General features: G+C 42.5%; 1 protein-coding gene across 4 annotated transcripts in view; it reads right to left on the bottom strand.

Moving 5' to 3' along the window:
* dusp16 (dual specificity phosphatase 16) overlaps positions 1-22,521 on the bottom strand; it is an 80,619-nt gene that overhangs the window by 44,587 nt on the left and 13,511 nt on the right. For all 4 annotated transcript variants that reach the window (XM_067999607.1, XM_067999606.1, XM_067999608.1 and 1 more), the window contains one exon: positions 3,472-3,995. In XM_067999607.1, the coding sequence (XP_067855708.1) occupies positions 3,472-3,702 (231 nt within the window). In that variant the 5' untranslated portion in view covers positions 3,703-3,995. The remainder of the gene's footprint in view (positions 1-3,471; positions 3,996-22,521) is intronic.

Below are 22,521 nucleotides of genomic sequence, written 5' to 3'. Positions count from 1 at the left end.
GGCACAGGCCCAGGTCTGCAGGAATTGAGTGCCCAATCGTATCTTCTGTGCTTTCCCGGACTGCTGTCAGAATGGCTGAATGCAGAGACAGGAGCAGAGTATGTGTAGCAGTGCGCCCTTCTGACCGTGGCTACTCCAGCTGAAAGGGATGCCATCAAATTGCTCTGGTTCCCAGCTTACTCTTAGCTGGACCAACATATCACTATGTTCTCCTGAAAGTACTGTGTAACAGTGACTTCAGAAATATATGAAAGGATTTTTTGAATCAAATTTTGAAGAAAAATAATCTTAGATTCAAAACAAAGTTGATGTTAAATTTTTTATGAACTTGTCATGGCATTCATTGCATCAGTCATACTCATATACCAACCCTATTTACTCAGCATAGCAACAGTTAAAACAACAAAAAAGACAGAATATCTTCATAAAAGTCTGAAATTTAACAGGAAGCCAAGTAGACAGTCTTGTTAAGCTCAAATTGTACTCCTTGCAAAAATACCAGGGAGTATTTCTGTAATTTGCTAGATACTGTATTTATGCCGATGAAAATGAATATGGTGGAGGGAAAATTAACTTGGTAACTTGGCACCAAGGAAGTTATGTTGAACCTTTATAAAACACTGGTTCGGCCACAACTGGAATATTGTATCCAATTCTAGGTGCTTAGGCCTTAGAGAGGGTGCAGAAAAGATTTACTAGACTAGTTCCAGGGATGAGGGACTTCAGTTACGTGTATAGACTGGAGAAGCTGGGGTTGTTCTCCTTAGAGCAGAGAAGGTTGAGAGGAGATTTGATAGAGGTGTTTAAAATCATGACTGGTTTAAAATAAAGTAAATAAAAAGTTAAACTATTGCCATTGGCGGAAGGGTCGCGAACCAGAAGACATGGATTTAAGGTGATTGGCAAAAGAACCAAAGGCGAAGTGAGGAAAAATTTTTTTTAATGCAGCGAGTAGTTATGATCTGGAATGCGCTGCCTGAAAGGGTGGTGGATGCAGATTCAATCGTGGCTTTTGAAAAGGAATTGGATAAATATTTGGAGAGAAAAAATTTGCAGGGTTACGGGGAAAGAGCAGGGGAATGGGACTAATTGGATTGCTCTTACAAAGAGCCGGCACAGGCTCGATGGACCGAATGGCCGCTTCCTGTGCTATATTATTCTAAGAGGCTAGTCTGAAGAAACTGAGACAGTTTCTTAAATTCTGATTCAATAGATTTTCAATTATAACAGCAATTGTTGAAAATGTAAATTTCTATCTATAGACCTGTCCTATAATAAGACTAGCATATTCCCCCATTCAACTCTAAGGATTTTCTCCACAGACTGAGTATTTTACTCTGGACAATACTACCCCTGAAGAAATGTAATTTGAAAACAAGATTTATGAAACATTTTTCTAAAAATGTAAAAGAAAACATACACATATTAACCTACAATCCTCTGATACCTGAATAGAAATTTTATGTTTTTTGTGAATAATGTGACATACACATGCACTTTCAAATTCTTAAGCGTTCCGCAAAATATATACCAACTTTCCTCCAATCTGTTTTATTTTCATTTTTCACTTCAGCATCACAACAATGATGTTGGTTAGTGTTTGGGAATCAATGACATTGATTCATGTTTTGGAATCAAAGATAAATTGAAGCTATTACTTGAGTGTCCCATTTGTAATTTAGTATTGCAATACTACAAATATTTAGTTTTATTTGTATAGTTAGGTAGCCTCTCCCCCAAGTCATAATAAAAAAAATATTTAAAAAGGGAAATAGAACCAGTCCAGGGAGCAATTAGCTTAACATCAGTGACAGGAAAGATAATGGAATCCTCACTCAAAGATGCAATAGAAAAACATCTAGAAAGCGAAAATATAATAAAGAATAGTCAGCACAGATTTCAAAAGGGAAGGTCATGCTTGACCAACCTATTGAATTCTTTGAAGTAACAACAGAAAGAGCAGACAAGGGTAATGCAGTAGATCTAATATATTTGGATTTTCAAAAGGCCTTCGATAAAGGTACCGCATAGTAGGCTCCCGTTTAAGGTCAGAGCATGTGGAGTCAGGGGACAAGTAGCAGAATGGATAGTAGGCTGGCTACAAAACAGAAAACAGAGAGTAGGGGTTAAAGGTAGTTACTCAGACTGGCAAAAAGGTGGGAAGTGATGTTCCACAAGGATCAGTGCTGGGACCACTGTTGTTTACTATGTACATAAACGATTTGGACTCGGGAATCGGATGTACAATTTCAAAATTTGTGGACGACACCAAATTGGGAAGTATAGTTAATACTGAGGAGGACGGCGACAAAATACAGGAAGACATTAATAAAATTGCAGAATGGGCATGTATTTGGCAAATGAATTTCAATATAGATAAGTGTGAGGTATTACACTTTGGTAGGAAGAATAAGGGGACTGCATACTGCTTGGATAATAAGAATCTAAATGGGGTAGAGGAGCAGAGGGATCTGGGAGTACAGATACACAAATCACTAAAAGTAGCATCAAAGGTTAATAAGGCCATTAAAAAAAAGCAAACCAAGCACTGGGGTCCATTTCTAGAGAGGGACAGAATTGAAGAGCAGAGAAATTATGTTAAACTTGCATAGAACCTAGGTTAGACCACACTTGGAGTACTATGATCAGTTCTAGTCTCCATATTATAAAAAGGATATAGAGGCACTCGAGAAGGTGCAAAACAGATTTACTAGGATGATACCAGAACTGAGAGGTTATACCTATCAGGAAAGATTGAGCAGGCTAGGACGCTTTTCTCTAGAAAAAAGACTAAAGGGTGATATGGAATCTTACAACACCAGGTTATAGTTCAACAATTTTATTTTAAAATCACAAGCTTTCGGAGATTATCTCCTTTGTCAGGTGAGTGAGATTCCTTACATTTGTCCACCCCGGTCCATCACCGGCATCTCCACATAAAGGGTGATATGATAGAGGTCTTTAAGATTATGAAAGGATTTGATAGGTAGACATAGAAAAGATGTTTCCACTTGTGGGGGAGCCCAGAACTAGGGGCCATAAATAGAAGATAATTACTAATAAATCCAATAGGGAATTCAGGAGATACTTCTTTACCCAGAGAGTGGTTAAAATGTGGAACTCGCTACTACATGGAGCAGTTGAGGCGACTAGCATAGGTGCATTTAAGGGGAAGCTAGATAAACACGAGGGAGAAAGGAATAAAAGGGTACGCTGATAGGGTTAGATGAAGTAGGGAGGGAGGAGGCTTGTGTGGAGCTTAAACACCAGCATGGACCTGTTGGGCCGAATGGCCTGTTTCTGTGCTGTACATTCTATGTAATTCTATGAAATTTAGAGCTAATGAAATGTCACGGTTAAAAAGGTAGAGAAAGGATTGAAAATGGAAAAGATTGTGAAAGTATTGCACTATATAAATTCCCCCTGATATTCTCTCAATTTTACTTTTCTAAAGTTATAGCAGACACCTACCTTTTGTTTTGCAGAATGCTGGATGAGTTCTATGATCTGTACTTTGCCTTGCTGCAGTCTTCTTTTCATGAGCTTTGAGCAATTAATATTCACAGCATCCAAGATATGTGAGGCATTGTACTCAACAAAAGAACGACTGTCAATAACCAGCACTTTCTCTATGCCATTTTCCAGCAGTCCCACCAGCTTCTCAGCAGTTACCATTTGAGTCCTGGCTTTTTCATCAGCCATGGTGACACTGGACTGTCCCCAAATTATGGGTTGGTTGAACTTAAAGAATCAGCCACTTCATTACAGCAGAAACCTATGACGCTACGTAGACTGTAATTGACTTAGGAAAATAAAATCCATTTCAACGGTCTATAAAGCTTAAACCTTTTCACTGCTAATATCCTGTTATTGGACAACAGCCTTACTGTGGGTTGTCCTGGGACACCATCTCCACATGAGCGCAAAGGATAATTCAGCCTTCTCTTACATCATTCTTCACCTATATCTGCAAATCAACATTCTGAATGGAAAATCTGCAAACAAAACAAAAAGAATCTTTAGAAAGACCACACTAACAATAATCTGAAAATGGAAATTAATAGTTTACTAAACACAAATTAGTGCTGAAACAAAGTGCAAAAATATTCAGAATATACTGTCTCCCAATTTTGTTAAAGTTAACATACACAGTACAATGTTCCAAGTTAAAAAATCCTACTAAAAATAAACACATAGGAATTCTAATTTCACAAAACATTGAATTATTATAATTTTTTAATTACAATTAAGATTTTCAACACTTTAAGTGTCATTTATTGCTATTATATCTATATCCAGGGTAAACATCCACTTTTAAGTGCCTGATGGATAGCTTTGCCTATAACTCTTACAATATTTGTATGTTGTTGAGTCTGAATAAACCATGTTACTTTCCAAAAAGAACACTGAAAAAAAACAATAGCATTATAATTCACTCAAGAAAAGGGAACACCCCAGCTATTTATATTCAACAGTGTGTCAAATTTCAGCAATTCAGCAAGAACTAAACACTTGTCTGCCAAGCTCCATTCTAGGCCTCTTATTATCAACTTTTCCAAATTACACCATATTCTACTAATTATTTAATTGTTCAACATTGGTACAAGAAAGATCGACTGTATAGTATTACAAGCCTCAGAGACCTGGTGTTTTAATACAATTTCTTTTGGATATACAGTCTGTCTCATTTCAAAATATCACAAGTAGCAAAATTTACTTTCTCACAACAATGCCATTACAGCATTAAATTACATTCACAATGAAGGTTTTGTGAATGAGAATATATAAATTAAAAATCTGAAATGTATTTTGCAGGTCTATCTGTACCTGTATAATGCTATAAATGGGTACAGTAGAAAACCACTGCTCAGAAGGAGACAAACAAAACAACAGTAGTTTTACATCCAAAGCTAAAAAGATGATATGGTTTGCAATTTTTTGTACAAGTGAAGTGATACCATTGCTGCTTACATCGGTCAATCAGGAGAAAACTTCAAACACTGACAACTGATGCCTGGGAAGCATTTTTAAAATCTAAATACTTCAAGAGCCTCTAAGATTGTAAAATTTTATAGACTAAAGTACGGTTTTGTCTGCAGAACAAAGTGATGGCAGTATTTAGCGGTAGATATTTCCTTAGCAGCAGCTCCTTCTTCGCTACAAGATATCCAGGGGTTGGCCTTTCAGCGTATGCCTTAATTAGTTGTTAACTCCAACTTGGCACAACTGCAGCGTTGCAAATTTTGGAATCTGCCAATAATGCAGATCATATTTTGGTCATCTGAATCACAAACAAATAACCAGACAAGTGTTATACATATACCACAGTCAGATACAATAAGGAGGTCAGACCAAACAGGAAGTCACGTTGGAATGATTCAATCAAAAAGGATCTCAGCAACACAAAGACCAATCAGGAAAGCCAATAAGTCTAAGAATAAGCAATTGAGGGGAATATAATTATATCCTAGTGTCAATCCTAATGTCAACCAGAAGCTAACTTTGGCAGTCTCAGTAGTATCCAATGGTACATTCCAACCTATATCTATACATATCCTACTCGCAGGCTTCAAGGTCAAAAATTGGTTTGTTTTTAAGAGACTGGAATATCCTTTTACCAAAATTAAAATAGATTGGCATCCGTAGCTCGCAGGCTTTCCCAAGATGAGGCCCAAGGCCCAATTTCCTGCGAGCCTCGGGCCGACATCTTTGGGCAACGTGCCAGGTTTTGTGCTAGTCTCCGACACGACACGAATTTCTCCCCCAAGATTCCTGATGGTAGACTTGCCTAACAGAGTTCTCCTAATGAATTCCATTTTCAGAATACAAAGCCAATTTACCATAATTCCAGGTAATAAATTTATTCTACCCTCTGATCAACTCCCCTGTGTGTACATCTAGACACCTGCAGCTGGGCGCTGGGGTGGCGGTGCATGATTAACCCACGCCCGGTTGTTGAGATGCAGGCAGCATGTGAAATTCGTGCTGCCGGCTCATCTCTATGATTTCTGCACACAGCCAGTGCTACCTGCACTGTTGAGTGGCTGCATGCACCAGCAAGGGGCCCAATATGGGGCGTGGCCAGCACTACTCAAAGGCAGCCTGCACCTCTTAAAGGGGAATGGCAATGTAATCGGTGGAATACAAGTGTAATGGCTGGACCTGCAAGAGAGCATGCACCGAGGTTCTCCGATGAACCACTGGAAGACTTGGTGGAGGAGGTGGACACACTAAGGGCCATCCTGTACCCACAGGGTGGCAGGAGACCCTCCAGACACCAGCTGCGGAGGCAGTAGGAGGAAGTGGCCCTGGAGATGAATGCTAGGAGCACTGCACCGTGCACGTGGATGCAGTGCAGGAAAAAGTTCAATGATTTGACACGAGTGGTCAAGGTAAGTAAATGCAAGTGTCAAGTGACAAATCCTACCAACTGCACCATTGCTCCATGTACAGCACCCCCCGTCATCTAACCACCAACAAACGCTTCTCATCCGTACACAACGCTGCACTTCGGATACTGCATCTCACTCTCACATAGTGCCACTCTTGCAATCTGCACACCCGCAACTCACAGCTATTTGATCATGAAAGGCACATCACCCAAACATCTTGCAGAATACTCACTGACACAATTCTCTGTGTCTTGCAGGAGAAGGTGGCACATAACAGTCAGCAACAGGAAAGAACGGACGGAGGATAGGCAGGCCTACACATCCTCACCCCCATGGAGGAGACAGTGCTGGGATCGTTGTGTGGGGGGGGGGGGGGGGGGCGTCGCTGCAGACGTAGCCACTGGCGGCGCTGGAGGTATCGAAGATGAGGGTCTCTGCATACCTAATCCTCCTTCTCCTTTCCCACATCTCCCTCATCCCGCAATCTTTTCTGACTCACGTGCTGCAGATGGTGTCAGCACGCACGTTTTACATGCTCCTCTCCCCTCTCCACAACTCAAACTCAACCCATCTCCCTTTGTCATTGCAGATATTCAAGACCTGGAACCGGCACCATCTGAGGTGGAGGAGGAGGAAGACAGTGATAATGAAGCCAGACTGTCACTTGATCGGACACTTGCATCCACCAGCTCAGATATTGACACTGCGTGTCCTTTAGAGGCTGGGTTAGAGGAGGGATCTCCACCTGTGATGAGATGCCGGGCACAAGTGCGCAGCAGCCAGGATCGGCGGGGCGGGGGTGGGGGGGGGGGGGAGGGGGGGTGGAGAACGGATCCCGCAGGTGCCAGCTCACCGGAGGTCGCACACTAGTTCTGCTGCCGAGGAGTTAGATGATGACTTCGATGGGCCAGGCTACAGAAGGCTGCTGATGGGCGTGCACAACCAAATGCCTGGTGCACCGGAAAGTCTGCCAGAAAACCTGCGCACAATGTCAAGGGCATGGAGGAGTCTAGCTCCAACTTGGCACAGGGTTTTGTGCAGAACTTGGAGCCCATCCTTTCCCATGTGGAATAGGTGGTCACCTCCATCAGCACACCTGCAGAACTCACCATGATGCAGCGACTGATGACCAATGTCTCAGCTTCCATTGCAGCACAGCTTCCATCAAAGGTCTGCATGCTTCATTTGGAGCTCAGACTCCTGTTATCGTGGCTCTGGGTACCACTGTGGAACGAGGCTTCCAGGGCGTTCTCCAGCAGATAACCCAAGGCAGTTGAACCTGCTGTCCTCTCTCAGGATGACAGCATTCCTGCTCCCACCCCTGCTACTCCGCCAGTGCCCTTGCTGTTGCCTGTCAGCCAGCCGGCCCAGACTGCTGCAGCCCATGCAGAGATGGTGCAGTCTGAAGCCGGGACCTCCTGGCCCAGAGCTGCTCGAGGTCATTCTCCACGGTTATCTGCACACTCCTCAATTGAAGATTAGCAGCCTTCCACCACCGTGCTCCAGCCACTGGGGATGCACCTCGCAGGAGTACTAGGAAAGGAAAAGGCAGAAAAATGACAGGCACTAAGGGAATGCACAAGGGTGAATAGTATAATGTTGTATATATGATTTCACGTGTAAGTTTATAAATTTGTATTTAAGTTGCAGTAGGTGGTGTTTTTTAATTATGCAATGAGATGCAGGAGGAAGCAATGTGTAATCATAAGGAGGATGATTTGATGGTCATGTGGGAGAGGAAAGGTGAGGAGTGTAGGACTGTTGGTGACTTGGGAGGTGTCGTTGAGGTTACTGATATCGCTCATGAATAAGGTGAGCACGCAGAGTCCTGGCAGACAGGGCCTGTGCATCTTGTTGCCTCCTTGCCTCTTCCTCCACTTCCTCCTCTGCCTCAGGGTCTTGCCAGATAGACAGTGGCACGGGCTGTCCTCTCATAAAGGCGAGGTTGTGCAGCATGCAGCATACAATGACACATCTTGACACCTGCTCAGCGGAGTACTGCAGGGCTCCTCCAGAACGGTCCAGGCAGTGGAAGCATTGCTTTAGGACACCTATGGTGTGCTCGATGACAAATCGTGTGGTCACATTGCTCTCACTGTAGGCCTGCTCTGCACATGTGCGTGCACTTCTAACCGGAGTCATGAGCCACCTCAAGAGGGGATAGCCCTTGTCGCCCAGTAGCCAGCCTCTGACTTGTCGTACTAATTGAAAGATAGGTGGGATATTGGACTTGCCAGAAATCTTGTTCAGCACACTGTCGTAAATGCCACCAACAGTAATGCAGGACCTGCGAGACCACTATATACTATTGCAACTGTCTCAAAATATAGGAAGCTTCAACATGTACAATTGTACCAGCAGCCAGAAGCAATAATCCAGCAACTAACCTGCAACACCTGCATGATCCCTTTAAATAGCGCTGGTAGGGGGGGCGGGGGGGGGGTCCTCCAGGCCGTCTACGACCTGTTTAGCTGTGCATGGTTAAGACAGTGCGTTGGCTGGAGCGTTGAATTCCAAAATTATATCTGTCCCTTTAAATCAGCGATGCTCACTGATCTAACGCATATTCTCCTCACTTTACATGCTGCCAGCTTTCGTTATCTGCGCGTGCACAAATGCCTTTACCAAGATGGCATCCAGCGCACGTCACGCTAGAAGCACATGCGTGCATTTAGGACACCATTTTGGGTCCTTAGGAGGCTGCGTAGCGCCTACAAAATGGGTGAATTTATAGCCCCTCATCTAGTTCTGAACTGTTTATTCCCATACCAAGCATCATTGATTGAATTTTACCATATGCTGCAGATTACTTTGCCTTATGGTTTGTAAAATGTTTTAATTACCTACCATAGATCTTTTTGCATACATAGAGAATATAATTTTGGAATGAAGTAATCAATCATTGCAGAGCCCCATCTTTTGCAATTTTAACATTTATGTTCTGTATTGTGGTAAAGTGCTAGGTGTATTTTTTTAGCCCCCCCACACTGTATACTGCATGCATTCTATTAAACGGACCGTGACAGCCAAAGGCTACAGCAGGAAATAGGTGGGTTTGGGTCAGCCATTGAAGTCAATGACAAGTAAAATTGGGTGGAGTATAAAATGGGTGGCTGAACTGAACCCGCCTGGCGAGTTTGGTTAAAATTACCCCTAAAGTCTCCACTCTCAGCCTTGCACATACTATATGAAATGAATTTGGACAGTCTTAAAGCTGTTTCTGGTGGACCATAACCCACAGCACAAAACTACCCATAGTTCAATAAAATTGAAGAGAATCTGTTTATTTTTCTCCAGTATTTTCTGACACTTTATATTTTTCTTGTTAATTTTGAAGTTATACATGGATCACTTTTTACTCTACATACGTGGTTTTCATCAAATTGGACAGGAATGACATTGTGTTAAAAGATACCGTACCATTTTGTATTACATAACACTCCCTCCCACAGAACAGTTTTTCTCTTTCAATTAAGTACAGTGAAAATGTAATTAGAGTAGCACATATTCTATTCCCACAGCAATTAAAGGTCAGCAGAGATCAGGTACAATGGTAACCCTCCTTTTCCCCATACACACACCATTGACAACTTCCAAACATCATAATTCAATTTATCATTGCTAGAGGCAAGTTACTGTCTAAGTTTGGGTGCTAAAAATCAATGCAACAATAAATTGTAAGTAACAGCAGTTTGCCCTCCCTCCATCTTGATCCTTCACTGCTTCTTCTCTGCTTTGTTACACCTTCTCAAAATTGCCCAACTTGAACAAGTGGCTGAACTCGATTAGAAACTACCCAATTTACAGCAGTCAGTCTGGATTCAGACAGCGGCAACTTTAGATTCAGCCGTTAGATGATAGTTGTAGGTTATTCAATCTGAAAGCCACGACAGTAAAACTTGAAATTAAGGTTCAATTTTAACACAAAGCTGCAGAAATCACTGCCAAGCAACAGAATCTGAGAATGCCATCCACCAGAAATACAATACCCTGCAGAAAGTCAAACAAGACAGTAGAAAGATCTTTAGCTTTGCACAATGTGCCAAGTTACCATGTCTGCTATTCGCTGAAACTGATCTCAAAGTGTCCAATGCAGCAGACCCATCAACCCAGTGCTCGCTGACCTACATTGGCTCCCGGTCCCCGAACGCCTCCATTTTAAAATTCTCATCCTCGTTTTCAAATCCCTCCATGGCCTTGCCCTACCCTATCTCTAAACTCCTACAACCCTATAACCCTCGAGAACTCTGCATTCCTCCAACTCTGACCTCATGTCCATCTCCCACTTCCTTCACCCCAGCATTGCCATGCTTTCAGCTGTCTAGGCCCTTAGCTCTGGAATTCCCTTCCTAAACCTCTCCGCCTCTCTTTACTTCTTTAAGACCCTCCTTTGACCTGACCTAATGTCTCCTTTTTTGGTTCGGTGTCAATTTTTGTCTGAATACGCTCCTGTCAAGCTCCTTGAGACGTATTACTATGTTAAAGGAGTTATATAAATGCAAGTTGTTGTTGTGGGGAGAAAATTGAGAAAAGGTTAATATCAACATGAGCTTAGAAAGGAACACAAGTAAACAAACACAATAGCAAGAGATAATATCTATCTATAGGATAACATAGTCACTACCGACTGGACAACAAATAACGTTAATGTTCTTCTTCCTCATTGATTTATATTTTTCTGCATTCTAATTAGCTATTTTCTACTTTCATATCTCAAATCATATTGTTCAAAACATTTCTCCCCCAAAAATTCTCCCCAATCATATTCCACCAAAAACATTCTTCCATCGCATTGCAGTGAAACAAACTTCTGAAAGATACAGCTGCCATGCTAATTCCTGTCCACTCCATTAATATGCCCTAAAATTAAAATTCATAACATTACAAAAAAAATTCAAGAAAATCACAAATGTATCCATCCTTCTTTCAATAGTTCCAACTAGCCCCCCCCCTCCCCATCTCCATTGGCTGACGCATCCCACCTGGCCTTATGAACATCTCTGACCTCAGATACACCTTTCCCAATACTTCACAGTCCAACCTGCCCAAATGCGGTCCAGTGTTCTGACTCAAACAAGCACACTACAACTCCAACACATTACAACTGCACCACTCAGGCTCCATGAGAATGCATGCACAGAGAGCACAATCAACAACAACAACTTGCACTTATATAGAGCTTTAATGTAGTAAAATGTCCCAAAACGCTTCACAGGAAAGATTATCAAACAAAATTTGAAACCAAGCCACAAAAGGAGATATTAGGACAGGTGACGAGGTAGGTTTTAAGGAGTGTCTTAACAGAAGAGATAGATGTAGAGAGGTGGAAAGGTTTAGGGAGTGAATTCCAGAGCTTAGGGCCTTGGTAGCTGAAGCTGAAAATCGGGGCTGTGCACGAGGCCAGAATTGGAAGAGTGCAGTGATCTCGGAGGGTTGCAGGGCTGGAGGAGATTACAAGATAGGGCTGATCCAACATAACTAAGCAACAGACTAGCAGAAACCATTGCATGGCCTGAACTTTCCAATCCCCCTCCTCCACAGTTGCCCCAAACCCCATAATTTGCCACCCCCTCCCAGTCTCAACTCTAACTTGCTTCCCAAACCGCTCTCCCACCCTCAGCAACCCAAAACCCTATACTTTGCCACTCCTGCATACAGCCCGTTCAATCTGTTCCCACTTCTCATGTCCCCACGTTGCTGCTCTCTTCCCAGACGTTCTCCTGGTCTCAGCTACAGGCTTTCCATGTTCATATTTCTAGTTCAGTATTGCTCCCTGCTTCTATCTTAGTCTGTGCCATTTGCTCCCTTCCCTTATCCCTGGCCCAGTCACTCCTTTTTAAGAAATATAATGTACATTAATGATTGCTTTAATAATACAATTCAGATATGTAATCACAAATTATGCTGTTAAGGGGCAAGTACATAATTCCAAAACATTTGCACAAGTTGTTAAATACAAAAAGATAAATATAATTCTACACATGTAAACATATTTTAAAGCTGTAGAAAGAACCATGAAAGGAGGATCATTACCTCAAAAGTTAAATATTTAAAGTAACCACAGATTTACCATAGTAAGATAATTGCGGTAAAAAAACATTTATAATAAATCGATATGTTGGCATAAAGTTAAAAAGGACATTCTTTCCTAACCAGAGTTCTGGTCACCACATTACAGGAAGGACGTAATTGCTGTGGAGAGAGTGCAGAGAAGATTTACAAGAATGTTGCCAGGGCTTGAAAAATGCACCAAGAGGAGAGATTGGACAGGCTGGGGTTGTTTTCCTTGGAGCAGAGGAGGCTGAGGGGTGACTTGATTGAGGTGTACAAAATTATGAGGCCCAGATAGAGTTGACAGGAAGTACCTGTTTCCCCTAGCGGAGAGTTCAAGGACTAGAGGACATAGATTTAAGCTGATTGGCGGAAGGATTAGAGGGGATATGAGGAAAACTTTTTTACCCAGAGGGTGGTGGGTGTATGGAATTCACTGCCTGAATTGGTGGTAGAGGCAGGGTCCTCAACTCTTTTTAAAAGTACCTGGACCTGCACCTAAAGTGCTGTAAGCTGCAGGGCTACGGACTGGGTGCTGGAAGGTGGGATTAGAATGGGCACCTGGTTGTTTTTCGAGCTGGCGTGGACACGATGGGCTGAATGGCCCCCTTCTGTGCTGTATCTTTTCTATGGTTCTATTATTACAGCAGTTTCAAAATAATCAGTGCCACATTTACTATGAAATAGTTTAATTTCTAGTATTGAAATTTTACTGAAGTACCTATTCAGTCTCTTGCCAGTTCTCCCTTTGTCAGTGCATTCATATGGACCTAGAGTTTGCATGTAATCACCATCATTTTTGCATTATCTAATGCATTCTAACATTGTGTTACTGCCCTTTTGGCAGTCCTGCCAAATATTATTTACAGATGCACTGCACTATATATCCACATAATTAAGAGTTTTATGTCCAGTGCACGTCTGTAGGGCAAAAATTGCCTATAGAAGTGTGAAAAATGTTTGTCAGGCAAAACATTCCACTGACAAAAAAAAAAAATCACAAACCACTATCAGCAAAAAAAACTTAGCATCTCATTCTTAAAAATTCCATTCACTAAAACAATACCAATGAACATCTGGCAACCACCATAGAACCAACTAATCAAGTGTTTCAATATATATTTTTTCAATCTTCATACTGGTTCGCACTCATACAACTTCATATACACCCCTAAAAATAAAACAAAACAATTCTGGGGGAAAAAAAAGCACAAAACCTACCAATTAAACTCAATCATCCCATCTTTCATCTGTACAGGCTTCCTCTCTCTCAGGGGTTTCAGACCTTGCCTTCTCAATTCCAGAACTTCCCACCAATATATTGTTGTGCTTCTTTGCATGCACAACTTCAATAGTCACTGCTTTCTTGGACATCCTTTAATAATTTACAAAATGCACCGATTTAAAAGATGGTCATTCCCAAAGTGTCTAGTGCAGCAGGCCCAGTAGAAAAATGGGACTAAATATGGATTGAGTGCTTCTCAGTGCAGACTGGTCAGACCTTAATTTAAACCTTATGTTTCAAAATTAAACAAAAATAATCACCCATACTGCATGGTTTTCATTTGTCTCCACATTTTTATAATATTGAATGTGAATCCCTACATAAACATTGAGCTTATTTTGTGAATCGCTCTAAATGTTAAAAGAATGTTACAATGATGTTTTAGAATCCTGTATTCTGTAAAAATCTAAAAGCTCACTGAACACCTTTGAATAATGATCAATGACAAAACTGAAACGCATAAACATATTATATATTTATTTGCCTTATCCCTCCTTTTATCCACAGCTGTGTTGGACTCTTCAGAAGTATGGTTTCAGATCTCCCTTTTTATTTAAACCACTAAATGGCAACAATCAAATTCTGACTATGTGAATCCAAACTGCCGTTGTACAAATATTTTTATCTATTGAAGGAAATAGATGAAAATACCCCCACAATACTTAGGCATTTTGTACCGACTAAGGAAGAATATTAAATACAGTGGTTGGTTGCTGAAAATTGGTTAGGAAATGGCTCCTTAATTATTGATTTGGCAACAAAATGCTTCAGCCCCCTACCATAAACTCACTCCCCTACCAATGATTCCATCTCCCTCCTGTCTTGGGCTGAACCAAAATGATCACAACCTCAGCTTCCTGTTCAACTCTGTGGAGTTGGGTTTCAGACTCCATATCCTGAATCACCAAGACTGCTGACTTGCACCTCTACAACAATGCCTGCCTCCACTGCTGAAACTCTAAACCATGCCATTGTTACCGCCAAATGCTTTACTTGCTGGCCTCCTACCCTCCAACTTCCATAAACGCCAACCTGTCCAAAAGTCTGCTGCATGTGTCTCCTGTCCTGCGCTAACCCATATGCCTCAAATTTAAATTCTTCATCTTCATATCTCTCCATGGCCTCCCTCCACCTTATCTCAGGTCCCACTGTTGTTTTATAGGCAAATGCAGCAACTATTTTGCATACATCCCACAAAGAGCAAAGAGATGAAGGACCAGATAATCTGTTTTTGTGTATTTGGCTGAGGGATGGGTGAGATCCTAAATAAATATTTCACCACAAGAGATGGGTGAGATCCTAAATGAATATTTCACATCGGTATTTACGGTTGAGAAAGGCATGGATGTTAGGGAACTTGGGGAAATAAATAGTGATGTCTTGAGGAGTGTACATATTACAGAGAGGGAGGTGCTGGAAGTCTTAACACACATCAAGGTAGATAAGTCTCCGGGACCTGAAGAAATGTATCCCAGGACGTTATGGGAGGTTAGGGAGGAAATTGCGGGTCCCCTAGCAGAGATATTTGAATCATCGACAGCTACAGGTGAGGTGCCTGAAGATTGGAGGGTAGCAAATGTTGTGCCTTTGTTTAAGAAGGGCGGCAGGGAAAAGCCTGGGAACTACAGACCGGTGAGCCTGACATCTGTAGTGGGTAAGTTGTTAAAGGGTATTCTGAGAGACAGGATCTACAGGCATTTGGAGAGGCAGGGACTGATTAGGAACAGTCAGCATGGTTTTGTGAGAGGAAAATCATGTCTCACGAATTTGATTGAGTTTTTTGAAGGGGTAACCAAGAAGATAGATGAGGGCTGTGCAGTAGACGTGGTCTACATGGACTTCAGCAAAGCCTTTGACAAGGTACCGCATGGTAGGTTGTTACATAAGGTTAAATCTCACAGGATCCAAGGTGAGGTAGCCAACTGGATACAAAATTGGATTGAAGACAGAAGACAGAGGGTGGTTGTAGAGGGTTGGTTTCAAACTGGAGGCCTGTGACCAGCGGTGTGCCTCAGGGATCGGTGCTGGGTCCGCTGTTATTTGTTATTTATCTAATGATTTGGATGAGAATTTAGGAGGCATGGTTAGTAAGTTTGCAGATGACACCAAGATTGGTGGCATTGTGGACAGTGAAGAAGGTTATCTAGGATTGCAACGGGATCTTGATAAATTGGGCCAGTGGGCCGATGAATGGCAGAAGGAGTTTAATTTAGATAAATGTGAGGTGATGCATTTCGGTAGATCGAATCGGGCCAGGACCTACTCAGTTAATGGTAGGGCGTTGGGGAGAGTTATAGAACAAAGAGATCTAGGAGTACAGGTTCATAGCTCCTTGAAAGTGGAGATACAGGTGGATAGGGTGGTGAAGAAGGCATTCAGCATGCTTGGTTTCATTGGTCAGAACATTGAATACAGGAGTTGGGATGTCTTGTTGAAGTTGTACAAGACATTAGTAAGGCCACACTTGGAATACTGTGTACAGTTCTGGTCACCCTATTATCGAAAGGATATTATCAAACTAGAAAGAGTGCAGAAAAGATTTACTAGGATGCTACCGGGACTTGATGGTTTGACTTTTAGGGAGAGGTTGGATAGACTGAGACTTTTTTCCCTGGAGAGTAGGAGGTTTAGGGCTGATCTTATAGAAGCCTATAAAATAATGAGGGGCATAGATAAGGTAGAGAGTCAAAATCTTTTCCCAAAGGTAGGGGAGTCTATAACGAGGGGGCATAGATTTAAGGTGAGAGGGGAGAGATATAAAAGGGTCCTGAGGGGCAATTTTTTCACTCAAAGGGTGGTGAGTGTCTGGAACGAGCTGCCTGAGGCAGTAGTAGAGGCGGGTACAATTTTGTCTTTTAAAAAGCACTTGGACAGTTACATGGCCAAGTGCAGGCAATTGGGACTAGCTTAGTGGTATAAACTGGGCGACATGGACATGTTGGGCCGAAGGGCCTGTTTCCATGTTGTAAACTTCTATGATTCTATGAATGCTGACCAGAACACAGGACAACTCCCTGCTCTTCTTATAGTGCCATGGCATACATCGACCGGAATAGACAATGGGGCCTCGATTTAGTGTCACATCTGAAAGATGGCACCTCCGGCCATGCAGCGCTCCCTCAGTATTGCAAAGAAATGTCAGCCTGGATTATGTGCGGGTGGGGGGGGGGGGGGCGACCGCCGGCGGGGTGGGGGGGTGGGCGACCGCCGGCGGGGTGGGGGGGGGGGGGGGGGGCGACCGCCGGCGGGGTGGGGGGGGGGGGGGGGGGCGACCGCCGGCGGGGTGGGGGGGGGGGGGCGACCGCCGGCGGGGTGGGGGGGGGGGCGACCGCCGGCGGGGTGGGGGGGGGGGGGGCGACCGCCGGCGGGGTGGGGGGGGGGGGGGGCGACCGCCGGCGGGGTGGGGGGGGGGGGGCGACCGCCGGCGGGGTGGGGGGGGGGGGGGCGACCGCCGGCGGGGTGGGGGGGGGGGGCGACCGCCGGCGGGGTGGGGGGGGGGGGGGGGCGACCGCCGGCGGGGTGGGGGGGGGGGGGCGACCGCCGGCGGGGTGGGGGGGGGGGGCGACCGCCGGCGGGGTGGGGGGGGGGGGGGGCGACCGCCGGCGGGGTGGGGCGACCGCCGGCGGGGTGGGGGGGGGGGGGGCGACCGCCGGCGGGGTGGGGGGGCGACAGACAGAGACAACAACTGACAAAAAGTGCAAGAGTGATACAAAAATAATTAGTAAGTACAAGAGAGACAATTACAGGAAGAAAAACATTAAAAAATGTGAAGCCCCACTGTGGAGATCAACTGATATACAATATATTTTGCTTTACATGGTACAACGCTTCAGTTGCAGACAACATATCCTCTGACTCAACAAAATACTGAAATGAATCAGTACCTGGGTGGTATGGTAAAGCAACTCAATGTTGTATGGAACAATTTTGTACTTGCCATTCCCTACGTGGTAAATTGCCAATCATAGGGGGAAAAACTCTGCAGCATCTGAGTCAAACAGCTTTCATGCATCTCCTAGAAGTCATACCAGTCATTGATCGACCTGGGGATAGGTGCTAATCTGCATCTTCTCTATCCATTCTCTCAATCATGAAGTTGTTCAAGGTTATGGGACAGTAATTTTTTTAATCAGAAAATATGCATGAATCAAGCACTGATTCTCATCCCCAATATACTAACATTTCATGGTTTCTCTCATTCATTAGAATTTTTGGCCATGTCATCTTCCTATGAAAGTATGCATAACTCTACCCCAGATTGTTTCTGGGTTATGCATCCAAAGATGGGACGGGCATCCTATTCCCAGGCCTCTGCTAATACCACTCTTATATGTTTGCCAGAATAACATGAGACACTCTGGTCTGGTAGAAACTCCTGTCTGACTTTCCTCCTCCTGTGGGAAATTCCAGGCCTCCACTTCTAATTCCTCTTAGAATGCTGCTAAAAATGGAGACTCAGCAGAGTGGGGCAAATGATCAGAAACCAGTTGAGATGTATTAAATTATTTTTTTTCCTTCTCTTGTTTTCTCTCTGGTCACCATTTCAGTTTTTAAAAAAGGCATTCATTCAATCCTGGCTCATACAGTGCCATTGTGAATTAGAATTTTGAACAGGAAAGGCTATTAGGCTTAAGAAGTCTGTAAATGCTCCATCGTTTTCTTTTTTAAAAAAATTTTGATTAAATCAGAATGGATTATTTTTCAAAACTGATAAAAATAATGCATGGGGACAAAAAAAAGCAAAAATAAAAAACAAACAGGTTGTAAAAAAGGTAATATTTTAGAAATATGGTTTCTTACAAACAAAACATATTTCAAAACAGATACAGCTGTCCTACTGAATATTACTCAAATCAATTTCTAACAAAATTAAAAATGCCAAAATATTATTCAACGTCAGTTGATTCAATAAGAGCTTTTAACTGATTTATGACAATTTCACTTTAATTTAGGAAATGTTATTTTAAATGACAATTTGAAATTTTGCCCAGGGTGAAGGTTAAAACTATATATTTCCCCTCGAAAAACAGCCTGCCAATTGTTGTCTGCAGTTAAACTCAAGTAACCTTTTCTCCTCTTATTGACTCGAACAGAAAAACAGAAAGTCCTTCTGTATTCTTAAAGGATATAAAGGTCACTTTTTGTTTTGATTATTACAATTACTACAGTTACCACAAGAGACAGTTTAGCGTATGTAGTTTTGTTTCACGTAATACACTAAAATACTGTCAACAATGCTGCTTAACACTCACATATCTATTAAAAAGAAATTCTTTGTAGCCAATAAACAGTTTGAAAACTCTCCTGACAGTTCAATGAGTAAATGCACAACCTGGGGAGGCACACAGAGCAAGACAAAGTACCAGGTTTGATCACTGGTCTATGGTGAGTTAGCTGATGTCACCCAGGGCAGTTATAGAGGTACTACATTTGGCCTCAATCACCACTGGCGTGCTGGAGGGGGTAAACAGGGTTCCTACATTTGACTGCTAACTAGTGACCTGTTAGAAAGTGCCTCTGCATAGATGTTAAGTAATGATAGGTCGAAGCTCGGCTATAGTGTCCTCACAGTTGAATAACTAGCTGATATTCACAGTCTTGGCTGACATATGAAGAGTGACCACTTGGATGAGGTGTTTTGTTGGTACCTATGAAACCAGAGCCAGGATCTTCAAAAGAAGACAGGAGAACATTGGAAAAAAGATATACATGAATTTATACTTTGAGACTACTTTCTATTGTTGCACTTCCAACACTCATATTTAACAAGAACTTAAAAGATACTTTTAACTTAGCTAAGTGGCCCAAGGCAGGAAATAGGAAACTGAGCAGGAGCTGGAGGAAGAGTTAGTGATAGTAACCGATCAATGTCAAAGAACTAGGTTTTGAGGAGGATCTTAAAATTGGAGAGAAATGTAGCAAATAGAGGGCTTTAGGAAGGTGGAGAGGGTGGTTACTGGTGGAAGTTAGCAATGGAATGTGTGAGAGCAAGTTAGTAGGTCAAGGGACTATCGAATGAGTCCAGTTTGGGAAATTTTAAAAAGTGAACTTCAACTTTACAACAGCAGAATGTAAAAATCAGAATTTTACAGTACAGAAGGCCCATCATGTCAGTGCCGGCTCTCTGGAAGAGCTAATCATTTAGTCACATTTCCCCAATCCCTTCCCTGTACCCGTATAAATTTAACTTTTCAAATATTAATCCACTTGCTTTGAAAAGCTATCATGGATTGTGCCTCCATTATTTTTCCCCAGAAGGGGATTCCATGTCCCAACAGTCCTTTGCATAAAAACATTTCTCCCAACCTCTGCCCTTTTTTCTTGGTTTTCATCTGAAATGTACGCTCTCTAGTTACTGAGTCACCAACCAGTAGAATTATTGTTTCCTATTTACCTTATCAAAACATCTCAACTTTGAAGATCTGTATCAGACCTCCACTTAACCTTCACTGCTCTAGTGCAAAGTGCCAAAGTTTCTCTGGTCTTTCATCATGAGTAAAGCCTCATATGCCTGGTATCATCTTAGTAAATCTCTTCTGTAACCTCTCCATGGCATTGACATTCTTTCTAAATCGGCCACCCCAACAATTTGTATAGGTTAAGCTAGCTTTACCTGTTTACTTTTGTACTCTGCGCCCATATTTATAAAACCTAGGATCCTGTGTATCTCTTTTACAACTTTATCAACTTGCCCTCTCACTTAGATCTGTGTATCTGAACCCTCAAGTCTCTCTGCTCTCCCTTTACAGTTTTACCATATACCTTACTCTTGCTTACAAAATGTATCACCCCACATTTTTCAGCATTATATGTCATTTGAAATCTATGCACCATCTACTAATTTGTCGACATCACATGGAACACGCTCGCACGCACATACATGGCGGTCCTAACACTGCACCCCCCCGCCCCGGGACACCACTGTTTATATCTCTCCAGTCTGAAAAACATCAATTAACCACTATTCTCTTTTCTGTCCTTCAGCAAGTTCCCATCCATGCTTTCACATTCCCTTCAATACTATTTGCCATAATTGTATCAACAAGCCTCCCATATAGCCCTTTATCAAATATGTGTTCCATTCCTCAGTCCGTGGGATTCCCAAGAATTCAGCCAACTTTGTGCTGTACACTCCCATTCTCAGTTCTGAAAACTACACTACACAGTTATAACTTATCATTCATTTGCAACACTATTCTTTCAAACACAACACCAACTTGCATAGTTCTTTGGTTGCAATTGTTAATTTGATTAGCAAAGACAGTTCATTAAAAGTGTGATCATTAAGCTTATTTAGCCTTTTGCTACCATTACACTGTGGCCAAAAGCAGACTTAAACTATAATGCTAATCACACTCTAATATATCAAAGCTTTTGAGTGATACTGTCAATTTATCAAATTGCTCCCACACTGACAGATGAGTAATCACCAGTATTTCATCACAGTATCATACAGCTCAAAATGTTTTCTCCAGACCACCATCAGGAAAAGTGAATGATTGTACTGCCCAGTGTTTCGCACAATTCAAGTGGACATAGCATCGAAATTTCGAAACATCCACCACTATGCTTTACTGAAATCATAGTAACAGCACCAGAACATTTGTGCAAAGAGCTAAATTAGCAATAAATCAGGTCGAAGCTCTGCAGCCCTGCCTCATCCAGTCATGAATGGTGCCGGATGATTAAGCAACTAATGGGAGGAGGAGGCTCCATGAACATCCCCATCCTCAACGATGGTGGAGCCCTGCACGTGATAATTCTTAGAATACATTTTGGTACTTTCACACAGGTGAGTAATCTGTGATTTATTTTTGGTATGTTTTTGGAGAGCAACTCTTTTCCAGTCATTAAGTCACTGAGGCAGATTATGCAGTTACTTTGCTCTCTCATTGAAAACAATCTTCGCGTACCTGGAAGTGTCATCTTAGTCAATGTAGACTACATGTTTATACTTTCTCACACTGGACTCCCACTGTTGCAGGAATACACTGTAGCAGTGACTTGGTCCTGCTGGAAATGTAATCAGCACATTGAACCAAGGCAAGATTCAAATTTATGCAATTCCAAGGTCACTTATTTATTCAGTCTTTTTACTGGCTTGTTGTTTAGAGTCTCTACAAATCAATCTCACGGAAACATTAAAATGATTGTATTCTGCTAAAATTTCAAGCTGTTTGTAAACAAGACTTTACATTTGTAAATGTACGTGACAGTAGAGTTGCTGACAAAAATGAAGAGTCAAAATCACGGTAAAATCTAATACATTGACTACTACAGAAACTTGCCCTGGAATGACCAATCATGTGAAGGGTGGCATATTCCAATTTACACCGTTCTTCAAGGCTGACAACTTACACTTATGTAGTACCCTTAATGAAGAAAGATGTCCCAAAGTGCTTCACAGCGGTGTAATCAAAAAATGGGATGCCAAGCCAAAGGAGATATTAGAAGGGCTGACCAAAAATTAGTCAAAGAGGGTTTTCTTTCAAAGAAGGGTCTTGGGGAGGAGTAGGAGGTGGAGAGGAGAGGGAGGTGGATACGAGAAGGGGTGTATGAAAGGAATTCCAGAAATTGGGACTTAGGTGGCTGAAGGCATAGCCGCCAATGGTGGCGCAAATGGAAGAGGGGATGCACAAGAGGCCAGAATCAGAGAAACGATAATTTGGGGCAGTGTTGGGGGTGGTGTGTTTGTAAGGCTGGACGAGGATACAGAGATATTGAAGGGCAAGGCAATGATGAGATTTAAACACGAGGAGGAGAATTTTAAATTAGTGGTGTTGGGGGACTGGG

This window comes from Heptranchias perlo, chromosome 18, assembly GCF_035084215.1.
Source record: "Heptranchias perlo isolate sHepPer1 chromosome 18, sHepPer1.hap1, whole genome shotgun sequence".
Lineage (NCBI taxonomy): Eukaryota > Metazoa > Chordata > Chondrichthyes > Hexanchiformes > Hexanchidae > Heptranchias > Heptranchias perlo.
The sequence above is the reverse complement of the archived record's forward strand: the minus strand, read 5'-3'. Positions and strand labels throughout refer to the sequence as shown.